General features: G+C 49.7%; 1 protein-coding gene across 1 annotated transcript; it reads left to right on the forward strand.

The window, feature by feature from the left end:
* Positions 1–15: 15 nt before the first annotated feature.
* On the forward strand, positions 16–15,838 carry POLR1E (RNA polymerase I subunit E). The gene is made up of 13 exons (XM_026506216.4): positions 16–36; positions 302–458; positions 1,000–1,103; positions 2,296–2,372; positions 3,932–4,017; positions 5,831–5,889; positions 6,670–6,814; positions 9,254–9,361; positions 9,960–10,056; positions 11,934–12,067; positions 12,972–13,053; positions 13,802–13,933; positions 15,344–15,838. Exons 2-13 carry the CDS (start codon positions 383–385, stop codon positions 15,501–15,503), a joined length of 1,260 nt encoding a protein of 419 aa, XP_026362001.1. The 5' UTR covers positions 16–36; positions 302–382; the 3' UTR covers positions 15,504–15,838.
* Positions 15,839–19,546: the final 3,708 nt, after the last annotated feature.

The raw sequence follows: 19,546 nt of genomic DNA on the forward strand, positions 1-19,546 counted from the left end.
CACGTTCAAAGGTCCAGCTTTGGCCCTCCTGCTGTGGTAACTGTCCTGGTCCCACACAACCCTTTACGCGCACGCGGATTGCTGCGCCTTGGAGAGGCTGGCGGAGGAGAGGACTGGGATCCGGAGGGGGCGGAAGCCCCGCCTCTTCAACCCGAGGGGCGGGGCGAAGACTGGGCAGGGATGGCACGGCTCCGCGCTCGGGCAAGGAGCTAATAGGGGGCGGTGTCGGGTGGGGCGGAGGCACGCCGTCTCCGCACGGGCGGGGCGGTGCCGGCGAGACCACGCCTCTTCCGTCGCTCAGCTCTGCGACCGCGTGTGGACTGCTAACGCTTCCAGCGTCTGGTTTGTCTGAACTTTTAATCTTGGCGTCCGGACTGGCGAGATGGCGGCGGAGGTGTTGCCGAGTGCGAGGTGGCTGTACTGTGGGGAGCCCGACGAGAGCCAGAGAGCAGTACTGGGTAAAAACTGCGGAGCCGGAGCAGAGTTCCCCGTAGCTTCCTCCCTTTCCGTTTGGGTGCCTCTACAGCCCTCCTACCCTTGTCGGGCCCCTTTCCCAGCTCGGCCCAGACCCCCTCCAGTCTCCTCCACTACATGGGACTTGGCCAGGACTCCTTTGTCATCCCACCACCTTTCTGTCACCACCTCCCAGCTGATGAGGACGTCCCAGGCACCCTCCTCCCCAGGGCTGTACCATTCATCCCCTCACCCACTCACACCTGCCCCGCTTCCTTCTCTCCACGGGCAGAGATTCCCGTCTCTTTAGGTATGGGATGGGCCTCAGCGCCATTCCCCTAGTTATTTTCTTCTGTCGCAGCCCTTCCCCATCTTCTCTTCCCAGCTGGATCAGGACCTCCTTCAGCCCCCTTCAGGTCAGGACCTGGGCTTCCTTACCATTCCCATTTCTTCAGTCCCTCCCTCCCAGGGACCAGTCTGGTTCCTCCCCACCATACACTGTGGGTCCTTCTACTCTCATTTCATTCTTGGGCTGCAATCTTACAGTCCAGTTCTCCAATGGGAAGCTGCAGAATCCAGGCAACATGCGTTTTACTTTGTACAAGAGCAATGACTCCACAAACCCCAGGAAGAAGAGTCAGCGGATCCTGGTAAGTGCTGCAGCGGCCAGCTGCCTCCGCTCTGCAGGTCTCTGGAGGCCTTAGAGGCCCTTAGGTGTGGGTGGATGCGGGAGGGAGTGAGAGGAGAAAAGGGAGGATAGCAGATGAGCCTTCGAAGAACTCCTGTGAGTCCTAGCAGGTTGGGGTCTGGGGACAGGCTCCATTCAGTTATGTGTGTTTGGTGAAGTTCTGGCCTTTCCTTGATTTGTTCATTCGGCAAGTGCTTATTGAGCACCCACTGTGGCCGGGCACTGTAAGCCTCAAGGGAAACAGCTAAGTCGGACCTGGCCCCACGCTGAGGGAGCACCTACTCTTGAGCAGGGTTTCTCAGCCTGGGCACAATGGACATTTTGACCCGATTATTCTTTGTTGTGGGCCAGACCCATGCATCGCAGAATGTTCAGCTTCCCTGGTCTCTCGCCACTAGATACCAGTAGCACCTCCTCTGTGTGGCACCCAGAATGTCAGACATTCCCAGATGTCCCCTGAGGGGGTTTGCCGGGTTGAGAACCACTGATTTAGAGAGGTGAGAACTGGTTTTGAGTTCATAACTCATACAAGCAGACAAGCTCAGAGCCTGAGCGAGGGAGAGCGAGCTCAGTCAAAGTCTCTGCTTGCCAGAAGGCCTTCCTGGGGGAGGGCGCGGCAGAGCTGAGCTCTTAAGGAAGAAGAATGGTTTGACAGCTGAGGTTTCCTATTCCAAGGGAAGAGGGTAGCAAGGACAAACATAGGGAGCTTGGCTGTGATTGAGGAGTGGATCAGCTGTTTCCATAGTCCTGCCAGCATATAAGGAGCAGTCATGGGAGGGATGGGCGACGAAGTTCAGGAAGGGCTTGGACTTTGGGCGCAGGAGGTTGCTGGCAGAACCATTTTATTGCATGCCTCTAAGTGCTGGGAGCCCCGGACCTCTCTCCCAAGGCCTGCGGTGCAGCTCTGCCAAGAACTTTTCAGACCAGCTAGAAGCCAGCACTCTCTGGGGCGTCCCTTTCAGAAGTCCTCTTGCCTTTCTCCCAGGGAGATAGTGGGACTTGGATAGTGGGGCTGGATCATCTCCCAGAGGCTCTCTAGTTCTAATCCACTGCAGTTTGGATTCTAAAGCTTTTGCAAATGTGGGAAAGGGGGACAAGATGCTTAATACCTTTCAACATCGGTTGTAGTGGTGCTTTTTCCCTTTACGTTTTAGGCAGCTGAAACAGACAGACTTTCCTATGTGGGAAACAATTTTGGGACTGGAGCTCTCAAATGCAACACTCTGTGCAGGTAGGGGTGGGGGAAGGGACACGAGAAGGGGGGATAGTGATGGTGAGCCTGGCACTGTTGTTTGCCATCTTTATTTTAGGGGCGGTGGGGGAAATCTGGAGAGGTTTACTATGTCCTTGTGTTCCCAGATCCAGGGGCCCTCACACCAGCATGCAGACATGCCTGAAAAGAGAAAAATAAGTTACATTTGTTGGATTTCCTAAAACCTCATTCATTTGTAATTTTCTTTAAGCTAAGTTTTTAGGGGCACCTGGCTGGCTCAGTCAGTGGAGCATGCGACTCTTGATCTTGGGACTGTGAGTTTGAGCCCCACATTGGGAGTAGAGATTACTTTAAAAAAATCTTAAAAAATAAAATTTTTAACTGATATATAATATAACCTAACATTAGTTTCAGGTGTACAACATAACCATTAGATATTTGTGTATGTTGCAAAACGTTCTCCACAATAAGCAGTCATCCATTACCACACACAGTTACAATTTTTTTCTTGTGACGAGAACTTTTAAGATTTACTCTCTTAGCAACTTTCAGATATACAATATTGTTAACTACAGTCACCATGCTGTACATTAGATCCCCAAGGCTTCTTTATTTTGTAACTGAAAGTACCTTTTGACCACCTTCATTGTTTTGCAATATTCTTTATAACTGTCTTGTTCCCAAAACGCGGCCTTCTCCACTCACTTGGAGTGTGTGATCAATAGGCCAAAGCTTTCCAGAAGTTTCTGCTGAACTAACAAGAAAAGGATTTGGTAGCATCAAAGGCTCCAGGGTTTCCATACAGCTCTGCAACTGGCTTTGGGCAACTCTGCCCTTCACTAACCCTCAGGCTCCCCCTCAGTGCTTGAAGACTGTCCACCCGAACAGCTTGTAACTGTCAGGCACTGGCGTAATGCAGACAGTGTCCCTCTCATAGTATCCAACAGTGAACCACAAAAAGGCCCTTTCAAAATCCCCATGGAACCACCCTGAAAGAAGTCAGATTAATTTGTATATATATATTTTTTAAAGATTTTATTTATTTATTCGACAGAGATAGAGACAGCCAGTGAGAGAGGGAACACAAGCAGGGGAGTGGGAGAGGAAGAAGCAGGCTCATAGCGGAGGAGCCTGATGTGGGGCTCGATCCCGTAACGCCGGGATCACGCCCTGAGCCGAAGGCAGCCGCTTAACCGCTGTGCCACCCAGGCGCCCCTAATTTGTGTATGTTTAAAACTGTTAACACCGCATCATGCCTTTAGAGAATCATGCAGATTCTCTAGTTCGGGCTGGTCTTCTCCCCATAATTCCCAAAGTTTTACTTGTCTTTGCCACCATAAACTTTATGTACGCAATAAATGCTCGTGTAATTCCGGGTTCTTACACCCCCAGGGGGTTTCCCACTACAGCAGCGAGCCCAAATGTAATTGGCTTACAGTTACTCAGCTGCAAGCGTGTGCTCCGCAAATGTATTGGGGCAGAAAGACCGGTGAGAACTTTATGGCAGGAAAAAGGAAGTTGTCAACAATATGTTTTGAATACTCCATTGTCACTGGTATTGTTCCTACTTTATTCAGGCACTTTGTGGGAGTTCTGAACAAGACCTCTGGCCAGATGGAGGTGTATGATGCTGAACTGTTCAACATGCAGCCACTGTTCTCAGGTAGGGCCCAGTCAGGCAGGCTCACAAAAACACTGCGTGTTTCAGGTTGGTTGGACGAGTTCGTCTTTGGTTTGTAAAACACATTTTGTAGTTATTTTTAAAAGGGCGCCTTCCGCAAATATTTATTGATGACCTACTATGCTCCAGGCACGAGTTAGGGGTTGGAGATGTAGCAAAACAGACACAGGTCCTGTCCCTGCGGTGCTGACAGATTTGAGATCAGGAAGTCGTCTTAGTTAAAGCCACTTGAGCAGTGTCAGAGCAGAATATTGGAGGCATGTCTGATACTTTTTTTATTTAAAGGCCTTTCTTAACTCTTCACTGTTCTAGTTGGAGTAGAGGTTTTAGGGTCTTAAGCAGGTGATGGGGGTTACGTATAGGTTGGACAGTAATTTTCAAGAGATCCATTTTTTCTCTAATCCAGCGGGAGAGCTTGCACCGCTTCTCTGCTGTGGCGTCTTAGAGAACGCTCGGGGCTAGAGTGGGATCTTCCAGAATGATAGGTCAGAGGGTCAGACTCAAGGGGCTCCTGTTCCCTAAATCTTAAGTACTGAGAACCACAGTGGGGAAGGGCATGGGTGAGGAAGGATTGTCAGGGTCATGGTGGATCTGCCTCATACCTTCCCAGGCAGTAGTTCCAGCTTTATTCCCTCAGAGCAGTGCCGGTCCTTTTAAGGATCTGAAGGACCTGGACCTGCTTCCCAGAAACGTACATAATATACAAGAATATATGTGAGATTTTGCATATGATTGTAAAGGGCTCTTGAGTCCTGGAACCCATCTGGGACTTTTCCTAGGGGTCCAAACAACTCCTTGCTTTGCGAACAATACACCTACATCTAAGTTATCCTTCAAATGCTTTTCTGACTTCTAAGGAGGCAAAGGAAATTGTTCATTAATCTGTTGATTAAATCTGTTTTTACATGTAAAAAATTTGTAAGTAATGGTTTATTCTGGCCAGCGTATACATACACCCATGCACGCACATGCAACAGTTACTGATTCCTTACTGTATGCTACGCACTGTTCTAAGCACTTTCAATGCGTGGCATCCTTTACTTCATGTAACAACCCTCTGGTTGTTTTATCAGTGATGAAACTGGCACAGACTTTGATGGGGACATACTGCTGATATGTATGTATGTTATAATACAGTATAATATATGCTATAATATATTAATACATACTAATATTATTATATATTAGTAATGTTAATATAATTCATATTATAATTATATTAAGTTATATTAAGTTGTATTGTATTATATATATTTCATTTCATCTCATATGTATATGACCTGGGAGTAAAACTCAGACAAGGTCACTAGAGCTTACGCTCCTGTCCCGATTGTACTAGATTGAATACTTCCTGGGAGATTAGAGAGCTTCATGGAAGTAACACATACCTCACATTTATGCCTGCTTTTAGGTCTTTTATAAGGAGGGCAAAACTATTTACTGGAAGAGCCGAGGACTTGGTTTCTAATCCCATGTTGGCCGCTGCCTGGTGAACTGACCTGGGGCACATCATTTCATTGGAAGGCTGTTTCCTTATTTGTAAAACGAAGAGGTTGGACTAGATGCCTCTTCACTTGACTCCTTCATATATTCTCCACATCCTCTAACTGTATACTAAAGCCACAGACTAAATGTTCACAGGACCCATCGTGTTAAACTCTGGGAAGTCCTGAAGTAAAGAAATCTGTTTTTCTTAGATTAACCCTGAAATAAGTATGCATCACTATTATAATCTGTGGGCATTACAGCTTGCTTTTTTCCCCTCTCTGTTTTTGCTTGTTTTGTGTTTCGATAGATGAATCAATTGAGAGTGAATCGACACAAGAGAGTCAGACCAAAACTTTTAGAGAAAAGGTAAGTGTGACAGAACTGAGACATGGGACCTGAAGCACGTTCCTTCTAGGCCTTGCGTTTCTCCGGCAATAAAACGCGCTGGCTGAACACAGGCTGCTCCCGCTCATTCGGCCTGTGGTTGCCCGGACAGTCTACCCGCAGGGGCCTCTCGGCCTCACAGGGCGCCGTCCTCCCGTCTGGGGCAGCTACGCGCAGCTCCGTGCCCGTGTCTGGACCTGGTGCCCTGGGCTGCGTCGGCGTAGCGTGACACTTGGTTTTGGATTCAGTGCAAATTCAGAAAACACTGGTTGTAGCCTGGAAGCTTTCACACTAAAAGTAAACTTCAGGATTTTCAGCGTAGGCCGTTCCTCCAAAGCTCATCTCACCCCAGATGGCAGACCGATGGAGTCTTCAGCACTGCCTGGAGCGCTGTGTTGAGAACGGCGTGAGGCTGTGTTCGGGCTCAGTGCGAAAGCGTGCGTGATTAGCGACGTCTGCGGCGGGTGTAGGGCTGGAAAATGGCAGGCTGCGCGCCAGATTTGCCAGTCCTCGTTCTAGGCCAGGCTTTTCACTGTGCAAACGGCGACACCGTCGATTTGTAAACAGGCCATGACAGTTGACAAAGCGAGTACTTCAGATCTGTTAATACAACAGACCTGTGAGATAGAGAGGTATGGTTCAGCCCAGTTTACAGATGAGGTAATCCTGGCTCAGAAAGGCTGAGAGTTTCCCCGCAGTCACACAGCTAGGAGTGGTAGTGCCCAGCCTGTCCCTAGACAGACCAGATTTGTCTGTGCACAGATGGATTCCTGCATCGAAGCCTTTGGAACCACCAAACAGAAGCGGGCTTTGAACTCCAGAAGAATGAACAGCGTTGGCAGTGAATCTCTGAACTGTGCCGTAGCTAAAGCCGCAGAGAATATTATCGATGCCAAGGGTGTGACTGGTAAGCAGTTGGACTTGGGGTAAGAGTCTGCTCATAGAGGCCGCTTCCTCTTCTCTTGAGATCTTTTACCTGCCCCACAGATGGAGATAAGGGGCATTAGAGCTGGTTTCCTTCCTGACTCTCACTGAGTGCCTCCTTGGGAACAGTCTGGAAATAGTAAGACACGTCTGCCCTCAGGGAGCTCACAGTCAAGTGGAGGAGACCACTGTGGGGACGGGTGTGTGCCCGCCATGTGCTGGGCTCCAGGGTTCCAGCTGGCGGGGCGCAGAAGGAGAAGGCCTGTCTCGGAGTCACAGGGAGGTTTTGGGCAAGAAAACTGATGTGATGATGTTGAACTGAGCCTTGAGAGACAGTGCGTCACTTTGGGATCAGTGGACCTTTTTCTGTTCCTAAACTCAGCAGCTTGAGCATTTAATTGTATTATTTAAAAATGTATTTATTGCTCAACCGCATTATAAGAACATAAGAGAAAGTTTACATAAGAGTAGTTTTTCTATTAAAATGGGAATTTAGGGGCACCTGGGTGGCTCAGTTGGTTAAGTGGATAACTCTTGATCTCAGCTCAGGTCTTGATCTCAGGGTCGTGATTTCAAGCCCCACATTAGCCTCCATGCTGGGCATGGAGCTTACCTAAAAATAAATAAATAATTAAATAAATTAAATAAAATGGGATTTTAGTAATTTTTGGAAAATCTTTTCAAACCCTATGATTATATAAATATTTTCCTATGTTTTCTTTCAGTATTTTCACAATTTTACTTTTTACATTTAAATCTTAATGAAGATTTTTTTTGGCATATGGTACAGATCTAATTTTATATTTTCTAAAGGATTAGCCAGCTGTCCCCAGATCCTTCCTTTTCTTTGTAGAAGATGATTTAAAAAGCCATCGTTCTCGCTGTAGCACATTCTCTGTTCTGTTCAGTTGTCCATTCTGTTCCTGTGGCAGCACCAGGCTCTTTTGCTTTCAGTAGCCTTATCTTCCAGCTTATTTTCTGATGGGGCAAATTCCTCCTTTCTTCCTTATTTTTCACAAACATTGATTAGAGTAGCCTTTTTTCCCAGGTGATCTTAAGAATTATTTTGTCAAATTCCCTCAAAATCCCATTGAGAATAAAATGGAGAGAATCAACATCTTCTTTACAATATTATGTTTTCTTATCCAGGAACATAGAAATGTGTCTCCATTTATTTGAAAGCATAAGTAATTTTTTTTTTTTTAAAGGGAACTCCAGTTCTTTTTTTTTTTTTTTCAAAGATTTTATTTATTTGGCAGAGAGACAGACAGCCAGCGAGAGAGGGAACACAAGCAGGGGGAGTGGGAGAGGAAGAAGCAGGCTCCCAGTGGAGCAGGGAGCCCGATGCGGGGCTCAATCCCAGAACTCTGGGATCACGCCCTGAGCCGAAGGCAGACACTTAACAACTGAGCCACCCAGGCGCCCCAGCATAAGTAAATTTTTGAGGTTTTTTTGTTCAGTTTACTCTCAGCTGTCAAAGGATATTTAAAAAGAAAAGAAAAAGGGGCGCCTGGGTAGCTGAGTTGGTTGAGCGTCAGACTCATGATTTAGGCTCAGGTCATGATCTCAGCGTCATGGGATCAAGCCCCACATTAGGCTACCTGCTCGGAGGGAGCCTCCTTCTCCATCTGCCCCTCCCCCCACCCGTGCTCTCTCTGTCTCTCAAATAAATAAAATAAAACAAAAAAATAGAATTCACTCATTTCCCATCATTTTACCAGATGAACTATTAGAATATTCCTGTATTCCTCTCTGTCCGTGTCTATATGCTTAATTCTTACGTGGTTCTTCTTGTAGGGTCATTTACAGTTTTATTTTTTTTTTAATTTTTATTTTTTAAAGATTTTATTTATTTATTTGGCAGAGATAGAGACAGCCAGCGAGAGAGGGAACACAAGCAGGGGGAGTGGGAGAGGAAGAAGCAGGCTCATAGCGGAAGAGCCTGACGTGGGGCTTGATCCCATAACGTCGGGATCACGCCCTGAGCCGGAAGGCAGACGCTTAACCGCTGTGCCACCCAGGCGCCCCTATTTACAGTTTTATATTCTGATTTTTTGTGTTTACTCACAGTTTGTGGACAAGTGTTCTGGAAGTTAAGCTATGAAAGTCTCTCTTCCTCACTTTCAGCTTCTCTTGTATTGTAAATATTTATTAGCACACCTGTCCCTCGCAGCTGCTGTGCGGGTTACTTGAGGGGGACCACGCTGCGTGCACCTTCTCCAGTGCCTGGTTAGCTTTGTGTCATGAGTGGACGTCAGCCTGGACCCATCAGCCTGATGGGGAGGTCAGGCCGCATTGGCAGAAGCATTCAGATTAGGAGTTTCTGGACCATTTAGAATCTTGAGCGCACAAGTTGCAGAGTATTGGGGAACCTGAATCCCAGCAGGTTGTTACCGACACCGTCTCTTCCTTTATTGAAAAGCTCTGGTCAGTGACGCCATCCATGATGACCTGCACGATGACTCCCTCTACCTTCCTCCCTGCCACGCTGATGCGACCAAGCCTGAAGACGTGTATAAATTTGAAGACCGTATCCTTGCTGCAGTAGAAGTCCTGCTTTATTTCACAAGTTGGGAGGTGCATACGTGAGTGGGCAGACAGGCTCCCGAGGATGTTGGTGGTCCCACAATGCTCCCAGAAACTACGTCCAGATCTTTGCATTTGCCCCAGCGCTGTTGCTGGGAAGTCATCTGGACTTCCTCGCTAGCTGAGGGACTAGCCCTCAGCCCCTGGGATTCAAGCCCATTCCTCAACAAAGTGCCAGATACCCTCAAGCTCTACCCCGTGGGGGTCACTCTTTATGACTAAAGTCAAAATAAGACTTTTAAGTCAGCCCTAAGTCTAGCGCAGACTGATTTGTAAAATTAGAGCATAGAATTTCCCTACTTGTGGGTCTAGTCAGAGGGAAAATGGCTGCAGTGGCTTTGTAATAAGCCGAGGCCAAAAAGCCCCGGCAGGGAATGGACTCTGGGCTGGGAGTCTGGGGAACTGAGTCCCTGTGCTCAGCCCCAGTGGACTATGTGGTCTTCTCCGATCTGGGCCTCAACTTTCTCATCTCTAACGGCCACTCTGAGGTGAGCAAGCTGGTTGGACGTTTTGGCCAGATTATGTTCTTGACGTGTAACTAGTTCTCTCCACCACGGAATATGAAGCTCTTCGGAGCCCATCTGAAGCTTTCAGGAATGTCTCATCAGAGGAAATCCTGAAGATGATCGAAGAGAACAGGTACCCCCCCCCCCCCGCCCCTTGGGTAGATGGAGTGTCTGGGGCAGTGACGTCAGAACACGACAATAGTCAGACATGAAGTGGATCTTTGGGGTTTCTGTCAGTGAGGGCCTATGTCTTTTCAACATTTAAACATGAACAAGCCAGTGTTTTCTTGAAAATGTGTGGGCTTTCAGGCCTCTTGTCCCAAGGCTGTGGGTGGCATTCAGGGGAGAGAGACGTGGCCTCAGAGTGCATGTAGCCTGTGACGGACCAGAGGGTGGTGAGGCCTTGTGGTCTGGGGCTTGGAGCCGGAGCTGGCCCATGTCCCCAGCGTTAACGCTGATAGTGATTGTCACCAGTGGGGCCCAGCCTGCAAGTAGGTCCCAGTGGAAGTGATGGTGTGCTGAGTGAGCTTTTATACATAAAGTTAAATTTATGGGGGCACCTGGGTGGCTCAGTTGGTTAAGGGTCTGACTCTTGATTTGGGCTCAGGGTCCTGAGATCCAGCCCTGCTTCGGGCTCTGCGCTCAGCAGGGAGTCTGCCTCTCTCCCTCTCTCTCCCTCTGCCCCTGCCCCCGCTTGTGCGCATGCTCTCTCTCTCAAATAATCTTTTTAAAAAATTAAATTTATTTATTTAAATACTGTATATTTTTAAAAACTCAGATTATCTCCCCTGCCTCCTTTGGCCCTTAAAGCAGCTTTTCTTTTACGATGATAGTGGAATTTTCTTGCTTTTGAGTTTTTTCTTTTAATAATTTCATCTTAAGAAAATAAAAAATTGCCAACCCTAGGTTGGGTCCCGATTTTTGAAAGTGTTTTTTTTTGTTGTTGTTGTTCCAAAGATACATTTCCAGGGGCGCCTGGGTGGCTCAGTCCATTAAGCATCTGCCTTCAGCGTGGGTAGTGATCCTGGGGTCCTGGGATCAGGCCCCTTGCGGGGCTCCCTGCTCAGCGGGAAGCCTGCTTCTCCCTCTCTGCCTTGTGCTCTCTGTCAAATAGTCTTCTAAAGAACAAAGGTACATTTCCAGAAAAGCTTATTGCCGGTTCTTGGTTGTCTTAATGTAACTGCGGCTCCGTAGCAGGTGCAGGAATGAGCTCTGGGCGGAGCGTCTGGAGAACTGTCCCTGAGCTCTGCCCGCCGTGCTGTGTGCTCGCGCCTTCTCTGAGCCTCAGTTTTCTTATTTGTAAAAGGAGGCTGCTGTAAGATGACCTTGAAGAGCCTTCTTATGCCTGTGAGCCCAGGGTCCTCACGGTGGTAGAACAGTCCCTAAAAATAATAGCTGACACTCACGGAGCGCTTACGTGTGCCGCGTACTGTTCTAAACGCTTTCCTTGCATTGTCTCATTTAATGCACAAATAAACCCCTCCGCGGAGGCTACTATCTTTGTCCTAGATTTTTAGGTGAAGGTGATGTCCAGAGATGTATAGAAGATTGACAGAAACTTGCCCAGGCCGCTAAACGGCAGAGAGGGGGTTCAGACGCAGGCAGCGTGACTCAAGAGCCTGCGCCCCCGACCACCGCGGCAGGATGGGGCTGACTGTGGCCCGTGTGCCAAGTCTGGTCTGCTGCCCGTGAATACAGTTGTATTGGAACACGGCCGTGGCCATTCGTGTGTGTCATTAGTGGCTGCTCTTGCACTGCACTGGCAGCTTTGAGTAGATGCAGCAGAGACCGGACGGCCCCCAAAGCCTGGACTGTTTCTTGACCAGCCCTTGAGCGCCCTAGCACTGAACTGTGGTCCCTGTGCTACAAGGAGCGTTGGTGGGATGGCCCTTCCTCGACTGTTGAGCGCGTATCAGCTGTGGAGGATGCCCGCCGTTTTCATCTGAGAGTGTGAAGGGCTCCTGACAGAGTTGGTCTTACGCATTCCTCCCTTGCCCCCCCTTGTTTTAGCCACTGCTCCTTTGTCATAGAAGCGCTGAAGTCTTTGCCATCAGATGAGGAGAGCCGAGACCGCCAGGCGCGATGCATATGGTTTCTGGACACGCTCATCAAATTTCGAGCACAGAAAGTGATTAAGCGGAAGAGTAAGTCCATGGTAGACATTTTATTCTAGTTATTTCCAGCCTGTTATTTGTCCGTTAGACCAGCTCTGATGAGAGAGGAAAATGCAAGTGCTTGTCTAGATCTTTATTTCTGTGTAACGGTGAGCTTCCTGTGGGCACTGCTGAGAGGGCTGGCCCAGCTCTTTCCTCATCTGAAAGTGGGGACAGCCTGGGTCGTACGACTGTTCAGAGCTAACATTCTCTACTTCTCTTCTGCATTGGGCAAAGTATAGTATCCAGTCAAAGCAAATGAAAATTTTAAGGGACGGTTGGACAAGCATCTGTCCTGCGGGGAGAAAAATAGGCCTTGCTCACATGAAGGCTCGTGGCAGGGCTGTGTTGTGTCAGCTTATTTCCGACTGAGGAAGAAGAGAGTCCACCTCCCCTGGTAACCCATGTCACCCACGGCGACGGCCTCGGGTGCGTGCGCTGAACTCCTGTCTGCCCGGAGTCGGAAGCCCACCTGTGGTTTTGGGCACAAGGTGGTGCCGTCTTACGGTGCGCGAGCTCCCGAGAGTACGTTTTCAGTACTTGCTTGCTGCTTATTTTCACATTCCAGTCTCCTTTCCCTCTTCCTGGGCTTTCGCCACAGTCGGTGTTGCATCTTGCGAGTTCTGTGACTTTAGACCTCATTGGGATCTGTTTCTCCTTCTCGCCGCTGCCCCATCACAGGCGTCCCTGGGGTGCGTGCGGCCTGCAGGCTGAAGCAGCCCTGAGCACATTTGCATCGGCAAGTGGCTGTCCTGTTTCCCAGGCCCCTGCTTCTCTCACCACATGGTCCTGTTCCTTGCGGTCGCGCAGCTGCTGGCCTCTCGTCGCAGCTCACGGAGGAGGTGTGGTCCGAGGGTTCGGGAACCAAACGAGCAAACTCGCCTTTGTGTCGCAGGTGCCCTGGGGCCTGGAGTCCCCCACATCATCAACACCAAGCTGCTGAAGCACTTCACCTGCTTGACCTACAACAACGGCAGGTCAGGGCTTGGCTTCGGGGCTTCTGCCTGTAAAGGAGAAAGCAGGGCCGGGTGGGGGGGGGCGCCCCTGGAGCGTGGATTGGCTTCTGTGTCCACAGACACTGCTGAGGAGGGCACCCACTGCCCTTTGCAGGGGCCTGGGGTCAAGTCCGTTAAGGAAACACTATATATTATCTGCTCTGTCCCCCTTGGAGACGCTCACGTTAGGGGCTCTGGGAAGTCCTGCAGTGGAGACTTCTTTCAAGGAACCCTTCCTAATATCCCACAGAACCCGTGTTCCGCGGGAAGGCAGTGTAGCAGGAAAGGGCAGGCCAGTGTGATGCGTTTGGGAAAAGGACCCCAAGCAGTGCATCTGGCCTTTCCTGCCCTTTGCTCGGAATGTTTCCTGCTCTGAGTGTGCTTGGAAAAATCATCAGCAACTGGGTTTGGGATGACTGTTTTCCCAGTGGCCCTGCTGAGCAGCGGGGACAGGCTCGGAGGGTCCTTGTCATTGCGAGACTCTAACTGTGCCTAGGCAAAGTATAGGTGTGCTTTCTCTGTCCCTCTTGGAGGGAACACTGGGGTTGGTTCACTGCTGCACCGGGTGTGAAGGCGGTGACAGGACCTGGAGTGGCGCTCAACTTTCTTCTCCCCAAGATGGGAAGACATTGAGTGGGCATGAGAACAGGTTTGGGTGTTTTATTTTGCTTTTGGAGTAATCATCTTAGAGTTTAATGCTGTCTCTCCTTCACTGCCACTGCTTTTGTAGCCTACGGAACTTAATTTCGGATTCTATGAAGGCGAAGATCACTGCATACGTAATCATCCTTGCTTTGCACATAAGCGACTTCCAGATTGACCTGACGGCGTTGCAGAGAGACTTGAAGCTCAGTGAGAGAAGGTGAGCACCGCAGACTCACAAGCTCCCTGCAGGGCGCTTAATGTATTTCTAGTACTACTGAAAAGCAGGACGCCCGTCTAGGGAACTGGGGAAGTGTAGTGTGGACAAGACTTGGGGCTGGGGGACAGTTGTCAGTGCATGAGTGAGTAAACGGGAGAGCGACCACACATTCTGGAGTGTCTTGTCTGTGCAAGGCACAGGGTTAAGTCTGTGATCTCCGTGATTTCCCTCAAAAACAACGGGAGAACCCTCAGTTCAGAGAAGTCACTCAGTCAGAGAAGTGACTTTCCCAGCCTCACACAACCAAGAAGGGGAATAGTTGGGCTTCAAGCCTGAGCCTTCCCACAGCATTCTTTTTTTTTTTTTTTTTTAAGATTTTATTTATTTATTCGACAGAGATAGAGACAGCCAGCGAGAGAGGGAACACAAGCAGGGGGAGTGGGAGAGGAAGAAGCAGGCTCATAGCAGAGGAGCCTGATGTGGGGCTCGATCCCATAACGCCGGGATCACGCCCTGAGCCGAAGGCAGACGCTTAACCGCGGTGCCACCCAGGCGCCCCTTCCCACAGCATTCTGTCCCTGTATAACCGAGCAGTCTCTGACACTGTCCTGAGGGGCGGAGCCCGGGGCTGGAAGTTGTAAGAGAACCCAATTTCAGCTTAGCAAAGAGAACTTCCTCTGAGTCAGATGGAAGGGGCTGCCAGGTGACGTGTTGGAAGCAAGGTGGGGCTGCCATTTGTCAGGAATGTCATATGCGGGCTTCTGTGACCCAGCAGCAGGGACAGACTTGGAGGGTCCTGGGAGAGTTGGCAGAGTTGGGGTCTTGGGCCCTTCAATCTAGCCTTGCTAGGAGGGATTCAGACTAAGTAGGGGGCAGAACTTCGAGGATCACGAACTGTGGGATATATTGGCCTTTGTCAGTAATTTAGGGGCATCTGGTATCCAAGGCTGCTGATGGTGTTGCAAGAAAGCCTGTGAGAACACCCTTGTCTGGACTCTTCTAGCAGTCCCTGGAGGGATTATCCTGAGGGCTGTCCACAAATGGCATTCTCACAGGCAGTGAGTTTAAAAATAAAAGAGAAACAAGATACTTGGAGCCTGTAAAAGTTGTACCAAAATTCTAGCAAGTGCTCAGTCCTGGTTATCAGAAGTAAACAGTTATTAATAGTGTCTAGATAGCCTGGTTTTCTATCACTTATAATAAGGATATTTTCTAATGGTAAGACGTTAAAATGAAATTGTCTTTCTGCTGGCTCACGATCTTGTTTCCGTCTCTGCTTTGCTCCTGGTGGCTGCATTGGGGATTCTTTCCGTGGCCAGGAGCATGAATGTGCTGCTCCCTCCTGTCAAGCCTCCCTGAGCAGACCTACCGAGGACACTGTCGCCCATTTGTTCTGTGTTTGTTCCTTAGGATGATTGAGATCGCGAAAGCCATGAGGCTGAAGATCTCTAAAAGAAGCGTGTCTCTAGCAGCCGGCAGGGAGGAGGGTCACAAACTGGGCACTCTGTCCATCCCGCTGCCTCCGGCCCCGACCTTGGAACGCCAGTCGAAGCGGAGGAGAATCACCTAGAGGCGTGCTTTCCAGATAGAGCATTTTGGCCACACACAGCCACTACTTCTGTTCATTTCCATTTTTATTTTTGAAGTGAGAGGGAAAAAGAAGCCTTGCCTTGGCGTGGGTATGAAGCCAGAAGGCAGCATCTCAAGTTGTGCTTGTCCTCAGCGGAAACATAAAGCGATGGCCGTGTTGGACTTGACCTCTCTTCCTTGGTGTCGCTGTGATGACGAATGGCAGCTGGGGCTGTGGGGGGGGTGCTGGGGAAGTCAGACTCCTCAGATCTTACAGGCTGCGGCCTAGGGTGGGTCTAACGGATAAATGTTAATAAAGAGAAATGTGAAGTGCCATGCTTGGACTGCAAGGGCCAGTGGAGTCCATGGTGAGGAGGGTGCAGCCCAGCTGGGCCGGAAGAGGAGGCCTCAGGCTTGACCGGTAGCTACCTGTGGGTCGCCTGTGCCGTGGGGCTGCCGAAGGAGGCCGGTTAGTGTGAGGCCGCCGTCACACGGTGGAGCCAAATCAGAGGAAGTGATGAGCCCCGCCGGTGGCTCTGCCTGGCTCTGGCCACACAGACGGCAGCGGGCAGCTCTGAACGCACGTTCTTGACAGAGATGAATCAGAGTGAAGGACGGAAAAATTGTTCTAGAACTCTTTAAAGGGGGATTTAATGCATGGACAGAAAGCTATAGAATTGTGAAAGGGCTGCATGCGTGGGAATCAGGAGGTGGCCCCTGGACACACACTGCAGTTGCTCCCTCAGGCCAGGCGTGGACACGCCGCTCCTGCCCGACCCTGCTGCTTGGAGTCCTGAGGCCGGTGACTGGGCACTGCAGTGCTGAGTTCAGCCACCCCTGTTTTCAGTACCCACATTTCCACTCCTTCGCTGGTCAGCACAAACAGCCAAAAGATCAAGAGGCTGGCCTCTATCTTGCTTCCTTCTGTGAGCGTTTGACCCTTGAACAACCCAGGGTGAGGGACACCCACCCCTCACGTGGTCAACAATCCATGTGTCATTTTGACTCCCCCTCCCCGCCCCCGAACTTAGTAACAGCCGGCTCTTAACTGTAAGCCTTACTGGTAAACAGTGAACACATACTTTGTGCGTTACACGTATTACATACAGTGTTCTTAAAGTAAGGTGGAAAAAGATGATGTTAGGAAAATACAGTACTTTATTTATTGAAAAAAAATGCGCATGTTAAGTGGACCCATGCAGTTCAAACCCATGTTGTTCAAGAGTCAACTGTAATTTCATGATTTTCTACCAGGCACGTGTATTACTTCTATAATCCCCAGGGGAAAGTGAGTGTTATTTAGGAGGAAGAGAGAAGCTACTGGAGAGCATTGTTTGAGGTTCAGTGCGTTGAAAGCAAGATGGGCACATCGTTTATCTTGCAAATGCCAGACAGGTAGTGTTTTCATAAGGAAGAGTGGTCTTGGGTCCATTTGTGTGAGTGTATTTATAGACGTGAAAGCTTTGGGGGAAGGAAATAGATCATTTAATCTTCATCATTCCCCCATCTGTTGAGAGGGGAAATGTGTTTGAGGTTGACCTACCTCCCTGGAAGGCCTGGCGGCTGTTCACTTTAACCCGAGTCAGCTGGGCAGACCCAGCAGGAGAGCTGGCGTGGATCAGTGGGGCTTCGGCCCGTGGCCGCCTCGGGTCACCTTGGGCGTCACGTCCTGTGTTGCCCCTGGCCCGGCGGCAGCCAGGTTGCCGTCAAGAACCTGTGGGGTCTCCTCTCTGGGCTGGGACAGGTGGCCGAGGTGGGGAGATGGGAGCGGCATCTGGAGGGCTGCTGGGCCTGTGGGGCTGAAGGGGGAGCGGCCAGACCCCTGTCGAGGGCATGGCTGAGGCTGCCCAGGGTCCGCAGGGCAGTGGGTGCCCGGCCACTGGGGGACCGTCCAACTTGGCCCCCATGGCCCGGTGACCCACTTTACTTGGGCTCACTGACGAGCTATGGGAGGGTCATTTGATACCTTCTCATGGCCAAGATCTTGGGACGGTGGCCTTTCCTCTTTAAAAAGAGCCTCGTGCTGGGAGGCCCCGGAGCAGTGTGGGCAGGAGGGGAGGGGCCGGCGTGGGGAAGAGGGGCAGATTTCTCTCCTTGGACGACTCCCCTCAGCTCTGCTCCACTGGTGAGTTGTGTTCTCATTTTGGGACATGTCCTGCTTTCTCTAGACGGTTCGCAGAAAGGGAGCTGGTTGTTTTATTTGAATTATAGTATTTTTGCCATACATTTTAAAATGTTTCCGTGGTATATTCTCGAGCACTAATTCTTTGTGAAACCTGTTTAAGTGAAGGCTCGTTCAGTCTTCACAGTTGCAATTATTTACTGTGGGTTCTTCTCCAATTGAACTTTAATTCTTTCTCATGTTTTCAGTTTCCAAATCGCAGTATCTTGAAGCATTTTCTATAGAGATGGGATAATATTTGGTTTTGGAACTAAATTGCCAACAGGTTTTCTAAATAATGAGATCATAGGACGTAAGGCCTCACCCTGGAGATTTTTCAGGTTGAGCCTCTCTCTGTGGTTCTGATGGTGCAGTGATGTCCTGAGAGGGTAGTGAGGGCTCTTTGGTTACCCAGCTGACCAGTGACAGAATCGGACTCGAACCCAGGTCTCCTGACACTCTTGTCCTTAACTCTCCAGTCTACCCTATAGGTTTTAGCGTCTGAATTACAGGTGAGAAGGAAAAATCACGGTACGATTTTGTTTTTCCGTGTGCTTTAATCTGATTAAAAATGAGTTTTCTAGCTTTAGAAATGCCTGTGTCGAGGGGCACCTGGGGGGGGGGGCTCAGTCGGTTAAGCATCTGCCTTCGGCTCAGGTCATGATCTCAGGGTCCTGGGATCGAGCACCCTGCTTCAGACTCCCTGCTCAGTGCGGAGGCTGCTTCTCCCTCTGTCCCTCCACTTCCCCACCCCATGCGCTCTTTCTCAAGTAAATAAAATCTTAAAAAAAAAAAAGGAACGCTTGTGTGGTGTACCACAGCTACTCCTCCTACCTTAAACCCCTTGATTCATGTGCCTGTCTACATGGAGGATCCTTAAAGTGTGGTCCCTATCAGCATTGCCTGGAGCTTGTTAGAAATGCAAAATCAGAGCCCCGCCCCAACCTGCAGCCACACAGACTCCGGACATAGGGCCTCACCTGTGTTGTCACCAGCTCCGCAGCTGCTCCGTAAAGTCAGAACCACCGCCTGGCAGGACTGGAATCCCACCCTCCCTGTGTTTGACGCTGGTGCAGTGACGTGCTTGCTCCTGGGGATTTTGAGCCGTCTTCGCTGAAGAAGGAGCTTCTCCGTTGCTGCCAGTTTTTGATGATCACCCCCCTCCTCACTCTGCTTCCTTCCTTCCGCACAACCCACGTGCACACGCTCACACACATCCCGCAGGAGTGGAAGATCCATGGGTAAATAATGATAGTAAATAGGGGACTTGAGTAGAAACGGGTTTGTAGACCCGAGTGTCCCAAGCACTGACCAGGGTTCGTACGTTTCCAGACTTGCTGTCTCTGTAGGCACAGTGACAAATCCGACTGCTGCTGACCATATTGTACTGTTTTCTGCCATTTGTTGCTTTAGTCATTCAAAAATTGTAGTACCTTCTGTTTGCATGACATATGTTCGGTGTGAGGAGAAAATGTATTTGGGTTTATCAGGAGGTAGAGAATATGTTCAGAAATAACAAGCCAGCCGGGGATAAATATGTGAGAATCATCTCTAGTAAAAGGTTGTGAAAGCCTGGAGGTGGTGGGCAGCATGTGTTATGGAGGGCATCACGGAAGACTTCATGGAGGAGGTAGCATTGGAGTGAATTTCACAAGGAGCCAGGGTTTCGACATGGGAAGTTTGGGGATGGGTAAAGGACATCGTGGGCAGAAGTGGGAAGAAGATAAAGGCATGGCAGGGGCTCTCAGTGCATTTTGGGACCAGGGGTTATTTGAAGGTGATTAGAAGGAAATGAGTCTATTCAAGTAGGTCATTGCCAAAAGGAGGATCTTCAAACACCCCCTTAAGAGTTGGTTCTTTATCCTGAAGGCAATGGGGAGCCA

Source organism: Ursus arctos, unplaced genomic scaffold (assembly GCF_023065955.2).
Source record: "Ursus arctos isolate Adak ecotype North America unplaced genomic scaffold, UrsArc2.0 scaffold_18, whole genome shotgun sequence".
NCBI lineage: Eukaryota > Metazoa > Chordata > Mammalia > Carnivora > Ursidae > Ursus > Ursus arctos.

Excerpts from the sequence above, each read along its gene's own strand:
- POLR1E (XM_026506216.4), top strand. The coding sequence starts at position 383 with ATGGCGGCGGAGGTGTTGCCGAGTGCGAGGTGGCTGTACTGTGGGGAG. Across the intron at positions 10,057-11,933 it reads AAGATGATCGAAGAGAACAG|CCACTGCTCCTTTGTCATAG; the intron begins GTACCCCCCCCC and ends CCCTTGTTTTAG. Across the intron at positions 13,054-13,801 it reads TTGACCTACAACAACGGCAG|CCTACGGAACTTAATTTCGG; the intron begins GTCAGGGCTTGG and ends CTGCTTTTGTAG.